The sequence below is a fragment of the Salmo salar genome, chromosome ssa26 (genome assembly GCF_905237065.1).
Source record: "Salmo salar chromosome ssa26, Ssal_v3.1, whole genome shotgun sequence".
In the NCBI taxonomy this organism is placed as follows: domain Eukaryota; kingdom Metazoa; phylum Chordata; class Actinopteri; order Salmoniformes; family Salmonidae; genus Salmo; species Salmo salar.
Window position 1 is genome coordinate 16738193 of NC_059467.1, and position 10619 is coordinate 16748811.

The 10619-nt window shown below is 42.7% G+C and overlaps 1 protein-coding gene across 5 annotated transcripts in view; it reads right to left on the reverse strand.

The window, feature by feature from the left end:
- igdcc4 (immunoglobulin superfamily, DCC subclass, member 4) overlaps window positions 1-10002 on the reverse strand; it is a 64489-nt gene extending 54487 nt beyond the window's left edge. For 2 of the 5 annotated variants that reach the window (XM_014175439.2, XM_014175435.2), the window contains exon 1: window positions 9519-10000. In XM_014175439.2, coding sequence (XP_014030914.2) covers window positions 9519-9663 — 145 coding nt within the window. In that variant the 5' untranslated portion in view covers window positions 9664-10000. Of the gene's footprint in view, window positions 1-9518 lie in introns of all 5 variants that reach the window. The other 3 variants (XM_045708216.1, XM_014175434.2, XM_045708217.1) reach the window with 3 other exon arrangements.
- Window positions 10003-10619: the final 617 nt, after the last annotated feature.

Here is a 10619-nt window from a genome sequence, read left to right on the forward strand (position 1 = left end):
GTTAAGTATAACTATAAGAAATCTAAGATGTGTCAAATAAATCATATCTGGCTCGGGGCTCCAGCTATGCATTTGGTTTGCTGACTTGCTAGCTAGGTGGCTAGATGTCAAGATCCAGCTTCTTGGTTACAGCAGAGACATTCAATCCCCTCCTGGATTAAGATCGCTGTTGCCTAAATTGTTTTGGGCGTCAAAAAATGTGCACCCCTTGTGTGCACATTCGGTAATACTGTATACCCCGGTATGGTACAGAAACGGTATGACGGTATGACAATCTGGATACCTCACAATCCTAGTAGGCACACATGTATGCACAGTCAGACACACACAAAGACACATACTACACTAATCATGCTTATAAACATGCCATTTCCACCCCACTGGGCTGTCAGAAACACAGCAATCACACCTCAAGGACCAAGGGATTGAGATATGGGCACAATAAATCAAATAAGACGGCTTGGATTACAAGCGGATTTTTGCCAGACAAAGTTCAAATAATGCTAATGACTTTAGCCAAGCGCATAGTCATTGATGCAACAAACTTAACATAATTACTCCATTTACAGAACATCTCATTAAGGACAAAGAAATGCAATTATCTTTATTAAGCAGGACTTGTTCACAAGCATCCTCCAGGGGCTGAGTTAGGTTGCTGAGGAAGCTGCAGACAGGGGCTGAGGTAGGTTGCTGAGGAAGCTGCAGACAGGGGCTGAGGTAGGGTGCTGCAGACAGGGGCTGAGGTAGGGTGCTGCAGACAGGGGCTGAGGTAGGGTGCTGCAGACAGGGGCTGAGGTAGGGTGCTGCAGACAGGGGCTGAGGTAGGGTGCTGCAGACAGGGGCTGATGTAGGGTGCTGCAGATAGGGGATGAAGTAGGGTGCTGCAGACAGGGGCTGAGGTAGGGTGCTGCAGACAGGGGCTGATGTAGGGTGCTGCAGACAGGGGCTGAGGTAGGGTGCTGCAGACAGGGGATGAAGTAGGGTGCTGCAGACAGGGGCTGAGGTAGGGTGCTGCAGACAGGGGCTGAGGTAGGGTGCTGCAGACAGGGGCTGATGTAGGGTGCTGCAGACAGGGAATGAGGTAGGGTGCTGCAGACAGGGGCTGAGGTAGGGTGCTGCAGACAGGGGCTGAGGTAGGGTGCTGCAGACAGGGGCTGATGTAGGGTGCTGCAGACAGGGGCTGATGTAGGGTGCTGCAGACAGGGGATGAGGTAGGGTGCTGCAGACTAGGACTGAGTCAGTGGCATGTAATAGGGATGGATTGGGTGGACATAGGCCCTGTTCCAATTTAGATATCCTTCCTAACTCAACTCCTGGGAAAACACAGATCTATATATGATTGGATGGGTAACTAAGGTTACCTACCAATCCACTACTTTCACCAATCACAACCAGTTAATATCTGTGATTACATTGAGAAAGGTAGGAATGAAGGGGAGGGAGGCATTGAACAGGGCCAATGATTAAGGACTAGGAGGGGCAGAGGTCAGTCGAGCCTCAGACAGAGGTAGGAAGAGTGAGGAGGAGTCAAATTGAAGCAGTAGTCAGTGGGCTGATTAACACTGAGCATTAAATCATTGACCATGGATGAGATAAGATGACTAGGGCGAGTCAGGATTAGAGAGTAAAATGAGAATGGGAGACAACGCTGGGAACCATAGAGAGGATGCCTCTTTTGAGTGAAGTAGTGATGAGGGTTCAGTGAAACCCCAGTAATTTGGTCGGTGTGCATGTGACACTCCTAGCAGGAGTACTGGGTTAGAGGGAGGGAGAGCGAGAGAGAGAGAGACAGAGAGCTTGTCTAAACACACAGACACTCACTCACTCTCACAGCATTCATTTGTTCCTGATGAGTTCAGCGGAGTTGACATATTTTCATTTGATCTTTCAAATGGAAAAAACAAGCTCTTTGTTTGTGGATCTGATACAGCGACATCCCATGCACCCAAACTCTCTCCAGTCAATTAATCCCCGCCCCACTATCAGCCCCTACTCCCACCCAGCAACCTCCATTCACCAGCTCCAGTTCCCACAATACCCTCCCAACCAACCCACCACCCTTAACATTCCTCTTTCTCTCTCCAAACATACCACACTCACAAACACACACACACACACACACACACACACACACACACACACACACACACACACACACACACACACACACACACACACACACACACACACACACACAGGAAAGCTCCCACTAGTCCAGCGAAGGCTCTACAGTGCTCCACTGTGGGAACACACCCTAGGGTGTATGAGGGCTGAGGGAGATGCTCACACACACTACTGTGGGCCTTGTGATGAGCACATGCCACTGTTGCCTGTTCCAAACACACACACCTCTAATAGCTCAGGCTGTCAACAGGTGTAGCGGTGGTAACGATCCACTCCAGTAACTCACGCAGCTGAACAATTTGTTTGTTTGTTAAACTCTGTCTGTAAACACGCTGGATGATTCAGAATCCATTGAAGAGCTTGAACGATTCATTGACGAGAGATACTTATGAACTCTTAGAAACATGTCGCTAGCTTCGGAGGACTCAAGCATTGTTAAGGACAACCAACCCAATCAACAAAACAAAATCAGGTTGGACAATAGGTATCAACGATGGAACCAAACCATCCCCTAGTAAGAGGGCGCGTGTGGCGAGTGGGGAGAGGTTTACAGATATGGATGTTGACTTGTTAAAATCCATCAATGAAAGGCTTGCCAAACTTGATATCTTGGATATATTACGAGAGGACATCAATGCATTATGTGCTAGTCTAGAATTTAGCCAACGTCAAATTGATGATCTAAGGAAAGAGAACACGGAGCTGAAAGGTACTGTAGACTCTATTCATAGCAAGGTGGAGGTGGTACAAAGGGAGAACAAACAACTTAAAGAAACCTTGCTTGATGTACAGTGTCGATCAATGCGGGACAATCTCATATTTTCAGGGATACCGGAGAATGACAACAGCAGAGGCTGTGAGGACACAGTCCGAGATTTTATGTCAACTCAACTAAAACTGCCCACTGATGTTGTGCGTGATGTCACTTTCCATAGAAGAGTCCATAGAATAGGTAAGGCCTCTGGAAATAGGCCACGGGCTATTATTGCATGTTTTGACAAATTTAAGCAAAAGGAAATGACGAAGAACATGGGCAGAGAACTCAGAAACACTGATTTTAGAATGAATGATCACTTCCCCACCGAGATCAATGAAAGGAGGAAAAAACTATATCCCATCATGAAGGAAAAACGTTGCCTGAATCAACGAGTCTCCATGGTGATGGATAAACTTTATATCAGCGGGCAATTGTATCGGGACTCTAGAGTAACTCCCTGGCTATTTTAATTTAATGTTCAAATTTGGGTTTGTATGTTGTAGTGTATCATGACAACTTCAACTATAACGAATACATGCTCTATTGATCTTCACTTGACAAGGAAAGGGTTGCATATAGCTCAGGTTAATGTATGTAGCCTTCCTAACAAAATACATGAGGTTTTTAACTTGGTCAACATAAATAATATTCATATTTTGGCCTTGACCGAAACGCATTTAGATGAATCTGTAAATGATGGGCAAATTAACATTCATGGATATAGTCTACTTAGAAGGGACAGGAATAGGAATGGTGGGGGTGTAGCACTGTATATTCAGAATCAGATACCTTTTAAGAGGAGGGATGACCTTAATGTATGTCAAGTAGAGGCACTATGGGCTCAGGTACATCTGCCTCACCAGGCAGCCATATTGGTGGGATGTGTGTATAGACCTCCTAGCTCTAAGGTGTCCTATCTGGATGACTTATGCACTGGGTTTGACAAGGCCACAGATAGCAACAGAGAAGTATTTATCTTGGGTGATTTGAATATAAATTGAAAGGATCACAATAATTTGAATAGAACAAAATTGATGAGATATGCGGAGAACTGTGGTTTGAAACAAATGGTTAATGATACTACTAGATCATCAATTAAGTTGGGTCATCGTTCAGACACATGCATTGATCTGATTTTCTGTAATATACCATCGCAATGCTTAAAAGCCAGATCAATGCCAGTGGGCTGGACAGACCATAATATTGTGACCATAACCATGAACACCAAGGTTCCAAAGAAACCCCCTAGGATTGTGGTCAAGAGAAATTTTAAAACATTTAATTATGAGCTATTTCTAAATGATTTGGCTGCTGTACCCTGGGAGCTGATTTATCTAGAGGATGATTTAAATCACGCTACAGAATGTTTTATTGATTTGCTCACTGAGGTTATGGACCATCATGCCACTATAAGAAAGAGTACAGTTGGTGCTCGTCCATCTCCATGGATTGATGATGAACTGGGTGAGGCTTTTTCTCAAAGAAATATGTTAAAAGTCTTAGCAGCCAAATCAAAATCAGAAATTGATGAACAGAATTATAGAACATTGCGTAATTATGCAGTTAAATTGAATCGAAGGAAAAAAAAGTTATTTTTCAACAATGCTTTTATTGATTGTAAAAATGATTCTAAAAAGGTATGGAATACAGTTAAGGGCTTACTTGGTACATCTATCTCATCATGCCCATCTAGTGTGGAGGTTGACGGGAGAATAATAACAAAACCAGTTATTGCCAATCATTTTGCAGATTTTTTCACAAGGAAAATGTATTTACTGAGCAACAATGTAAACATACATTCTTCCAAACAAGCTATTGTCCAATGGATTGATGATCATATTATGAGCAACAAGATCTGCTCTTTTAGTCTGCAAACGGTGTCAGTGGAGGAGGTGTTAAACCTTTTGAAGTCATTACCTGATGGGAAATCTACAGGTTATGATCTTATGGACAATTTTTTGCTTCGCTGTGCTGCTCCCCAGATTGCAGTTCCACTGAGATACATATTTAATTGGTCACTGGAAAAGGGGATGTTTGCAAATGTATGGAAGCATGCTAAACTTTGTCCTATTCCAAAAGACTGCAAAGAACCCGCTACTCCTGCCAATAGTCGACCAATTAGTCTACTTACTCCCTACACTCAGTAAGATATTGGAGGGTATTGTGAGTAGACAAATATGGGAATACATGGAAAATAATGATCTGATTACAGCCAATCAGCATGCTTATCGCAAAAATCATTCCACTACCACTGCATTGGTTGACATGACTGACCAGTGGCTCAATGCTATGGATAATGGCAAGTTTGTGGGGGTACTATTTTTAGATTTCAGTGCAGCATTTGATTTAGTGGATCATGAGATAATTTTGACAAAATTAATGCATTATGGTTTTAAGGAGGTAGCATTGAATTGGGTACAGTCATATCTAACTGACAGGAAACAGTCCACCTATATCAATGGTTCATTTTCTTCCCCACATGCTTTAAACTGTGGAATACCGCAGGGCAGCTGCCTTGGGCCACTTCTTTATTTAATATATACCAACAACCTTTCCTATGCCCTAGCTGAAACTCAAGCTACTATATTTGCAGATGATACTACAATTTATGCAGCAGGACAATCGGTTCAACAGGTACAGCAAGCTTTACAAGGAGATTTGGAGAATATTAGGGAGTGGGTTTGCCAGAATAAACTTGTTTTAAACACCAAGAAAACCAAAGTTATGTTGGTCTGTTCCACTAGGAAAAGGCCAAAACAGCATGGGATACAATTAAGTATGGGAGGAGTACAAATTGAAGAAGTGGCAGAAACCAAACTATTAGGAGTGCAGCTAGACAACTGCTTATCATAGTCATCTCAAATAACTAATCTATGTAAAAAAAATATTAAAACAGCATGCATAATCAGAAGGATAGCTAAATATTTACCAGGAAAAATTCTTAAGCAAATAACAGAAGCTTTAATTGAGAGTCAAGTGAACTACTGTTCTGTGGTCTGGGGAAATGCATCATCAAGTGAAGTAAGGAGGCTGCAGATTGAACAGAACAAAGCAGCAAGGATTGTTTTACGGTGGAGATATGGTTTTTCTGTTGCACTCATACGCAATGTTCTTGGTTGGTCATCAATCGACAAGATAATTGAAAAAAACATGCTTATTTTATTTCATAATATACATCATTTAAAACGGCCAAGTACAATTCACAACGGTAATCAGTTGGTAAGAGACAGACATTCCGTAAATACTAGGAATAGATTGTCCACCATCTATGCGTTATCCAGACAGAAAAGAGAAATAGGCAAAAGAACATTTCGATTTAGAGCAATAAAGAAATGGAATAAATTAACTGAGCAAACCAGAAACCTTTCAATATATAAATTTAAACATTATTTTAAAACAATTTAAATATAATACACAGAAATGTTGTGGGATTACAGTAGATGAAGAATTCATATTTTTTAGATTGATTATTTATTGGTTTATTACGATAGTATATTATGAATGTTTGTAATAGTGTGTTATATGTGAAAATGTGTTCGTATATAAATTGTATTTTAATATTTAAGGACTCTTGGAAGATTAGTCCAAATGGGGACTAAAAGAGATCCAAATCAAATCAAAATCAAATCAAACACACGAGCATGCACACACACACAACCCCTCAAGGTAATGTACTGTAGTTTGTATCTCCAGCTTAAACCTCATTGTGACAACATGATGGATAGAACGGGTAGAAAATGCATTATCCTGGAACAAAGTTTGTGTTCTCTAGCCTTGAAAATGCATTAGTAGAAATTACATGATCAACAACCTCTTTACCCATCCTATAGGTTTGTGAGCCATACTTGAAGTCTCACTTGTACATATACAGGTAGAACAGGGAAGTTCCTCCATGCATCTTGATTAACAGGAAAGCATTGTCAGTCCTGATACCACTATTCCTCCACGTTTTTGAAAGCAATGATCCAATATGTTTGCCTGTCCTCTAACGTGAGCTACTTCAGATAGTCTAAACCAGAACAAAATCCCATCGGCCTACAGTGAGGGAAAAAGTATTTGATCCCCTGCTGATTTTGTACATTTGCCCACTGACAAAGAAATGATCTGTCTATAATTTTAATGGTAGGTTTATTTGAACAGTGAGAGACAGAATAACAACAAAAAAATCCAGAAAAACGCATGTCAAAAATGTTATACATTGATTTGCATTTTAATGAGGGAAATAAGTATTTGACCCCTCTGCAAAACATGACTTAGTACTTGGTGGCAAAACCCTTGTTGGCAATCACAGAGGTCAGACGTTTCTTGTAGTTGGCCACCAGGTTTGCACACATCTCAGGAGGGATTTTGTCCCACTCCTCTTTGCAGATCTTCTCCAAGTCATTAAGGTTTCGAGGCTGACGTTTGGCAACTCAAACCTTCAGCTCCCTCCACAGATTTTATATGGGATTAAGGTCTGGAGACTGGCTGGGCCACTCCAGGACCTTAATGTGCTTCTTCTTGAGCCACTCCTTTGTTGCCTTGGCCGTGTGTGTTGGGTCATTGTCATGCTGGAATACCCATCCATGACCCATGTTCAATGCCCTGGCTGAGGGAAGGAGGTTCTCACCCAAGATTTGACGGTACATGGCCTCGTCCATCGTCCCTTTGATGCGGTGAAGTTGTCCTGTCCCCTTAGCAGAAAAACACCCCCAAAGCATAATGTTTCCACCTCCATGTTTGACGGTGGGGATGGTGTTCTTGGGGTCATAGGCAGCATTCCTCCTCCTCCAAACACGGCGAGTTGAGTTGATGCCAATGAGCTCCATTTTGGTCTCATCTGACCACAACACTTTCACCCAGTTGTCCTCTGAATCATTCAGATGTTCATTGGCAAACTTCAGACGGGCATGTATATGTATTCTTGAGCAGGGGGACCTTGCGGGCGCTGCAGGATTTCAGTCCTTCATGGCGTAGTGTGTTACCAATTGTTTTCTTGGTGACTATGGTCCCAGCTGCCTTGATATCATTGACAAGATCCTCCCGTGTAGTTCTGGGCTGATTCCTCACCATTCTCATGATCATTGTAAAGTCCACGAGGTGAGATCTTGCATGGAGCCCCAGGCCGAGGGAGATTGACAGTTCTTTTGTGTTTCTTCCATTTGCAAATAATCGCACCAACTGTTGTCACCTTCTCACCAAGCTGCTTGGCGATGGTCTTGTAGCCCATTCCAGCCTTGTGTAGGTCTACAATCTTGTCCCTGACATCCTTGGAGAGCTCTTTGGTCTTGGCAATGGTGGAGAGTTTGGAATCTGATTGATTGATTGCTTCTGTGGACAGGTGTCTTTTATACAGTTAACAAACTGAGATTAGGAGCACTCCCTTTAAGAGTGTGCTCCTAATCTCAGCTCGTTACCTGTATAAAAGACACCTGGGAGCCAGAAATCTTTCTGATTGAGAGGGGGTCAAATACTTATTTCCCCCATTAAAATGCAAATCAATTTATAAAATTTTTGACATGCGTTTTTCTGGATTTTTTTGTTGTTATTCTGTCTCTCACTGTTCGAATAAACCTACCATTAAAATTATAGACTGATCCTTTCTTTGTCAGTGGGCAAACGTACAAAATCAGCAGGGGATCAAATACTTTTTTCCCTCACTGTATTTCATGTTTCTACTCCCGTGTTCCTGCACTTTTCTTTGTCGAAAATTCTGTGGCTGGTCTCTCTCGCTCAGCGCCTGCCTGCCTCGCTCCCTCGCCGCCTATCGGTGGCTCCCTGGCTCTCAAATCACCGCTTCCCTTCTTCATCTGAAGGCCACCGCAATGCCTGAAAGGCAGCGACCAAGTGCATCCACTCCCAAGCCCCCAAAACACAAGGCACATGTTCGATATGACGATTCAAACATCACAAAATATAATAAGACTTCATTTGTTTCGAGGCAAGAGCACAAACATAAATACAATTATGTGACAATTGATGAGAAACGTTTTCGTGTCTAAGGTATGAGAGCAGCTCATAAATAATTGTAATAACAGTGTTATTTAGACATACACCTCACTAGAGGCAAACTCCTGTCGTAGCAATATGGGGTATTGCATTCGATTTATAAATCGTGACATCTGAAAAACGATTTTGTCCCACCGGCGACGCTTTTGAATTGTGAAAAATGATATTTGTGCAGAAAACCCACAGGCCACATGTTTAACGCTCATTATTTAAACCTCTTGAAACGCAACTCACATTCCTCAAACTCAACTCCACAGCACATATCTTCAATGAACGCATGCCTCCACTGTAGCATTAAATACGTTATAGCAGATAATGGTTACATAGTTGCAGATGTGCAACTAACTTTGTAACCGGCAGTCCAGCATTGGGTATAAAGATAAAACCGACAGCGTGTGCTGGAAGACGAATAGGCTATTGAAAAAAAGTAAGAACGTTACAGCCTTTGCTAGATAGACCTACCATAGTACTGATACCTAGACTGAACAGTTAGATACAAACACTTCAACGAGTAAGGTGCAAAATGTGTTCACTAACCAATCTCTTCTTATCGCACCTGCATGTTCTGAAAGATAACTATAATAGAATACATTACTAACTTGAAAGGCATGCGCAAGTCAATAACATCGCTTTAAGCTAAGCGACTTACCTTGAACGGATGGTCCACAGAAGCCCAACGAAAGTAGATAGAAAAACCAGATAGTCTCCACCGCCATGTAAAGCATTGATTTCCAGCAGAGGGGTAAAGCAGCGTGTGGGTCTCTACAGCCAGCTATAGCACTAGCAACATGCATATAATGGAATCCGCAATTAGATCCTCTCTGAAATAGACTATTAGTTGGCTATTAGTTAATGTATTTCCCTTTGGCATAGTACCCTGCTTTCACTCAGAACAGGGTTGCATTTAGTGGGGAGAGAGCCGTCGTGTCTCTCGGCGCTTCATCGCCATGTTGTGAGCGAATGTAAGTGTGTGTTGGCTGCTCCACACACACACACACACACACACTCGTACACACACACACGCACGGACGTATGCACGTATACACACACACTCCCTCAAACACACTGGCAAGTCCAGCTTTAGGTGTCTCCTGGAGTCACCTGAAACGCTGCCAATAATTTCACACACCCCCTATCTTTGTTGTTGAGCTCTACGCTTGTGAATAGACTGCTGTGTGCCGCAGCCGTGCCTATATAGCCGGCAAAAAAACTAGAATCAATCTCGCTGTATTGGGCTCCCGAGTGTCGTCTAAAGAACTGCATTTAAGTGCAAGAGGCGTCACTACAGTCCCTGGTTCGAATCCAGGCTGTATCACTTCCGGCCGTGATTGGGAGTCCCATAGGGCGGCGCACAGTTGGCCCAGCGTCGTCCGCGTTTGGCAGGGTTAGGCCATCATTGTAAATAAGAATTTGTTCTGCCTAGTTAAATAAAGGTTAAATAAATAATAAACATGCAATTCTGCAGTTTCATATGAAGACACAGCTTGGGCAGCTGAGTCAACTGACGTTTAAAACAGAAGTAGTGTCCAGCAGCGATTTTAGCATGTAAATATTGATGGGGCAAACAAAATAATTATAATAGGGATGCAAGCCAGCAAAGCCGCTACACAACACAACACCTAACAATACATTAATTGCACTATAGCGGTGAAAAACGGTGCCCACAAACTGTCAGGGCCTACATAAAGCTGTCCCAACAGCAGTCCCAACACCTTACCACTGCTACACCTGGCTATCAGCAGAGCCTTGT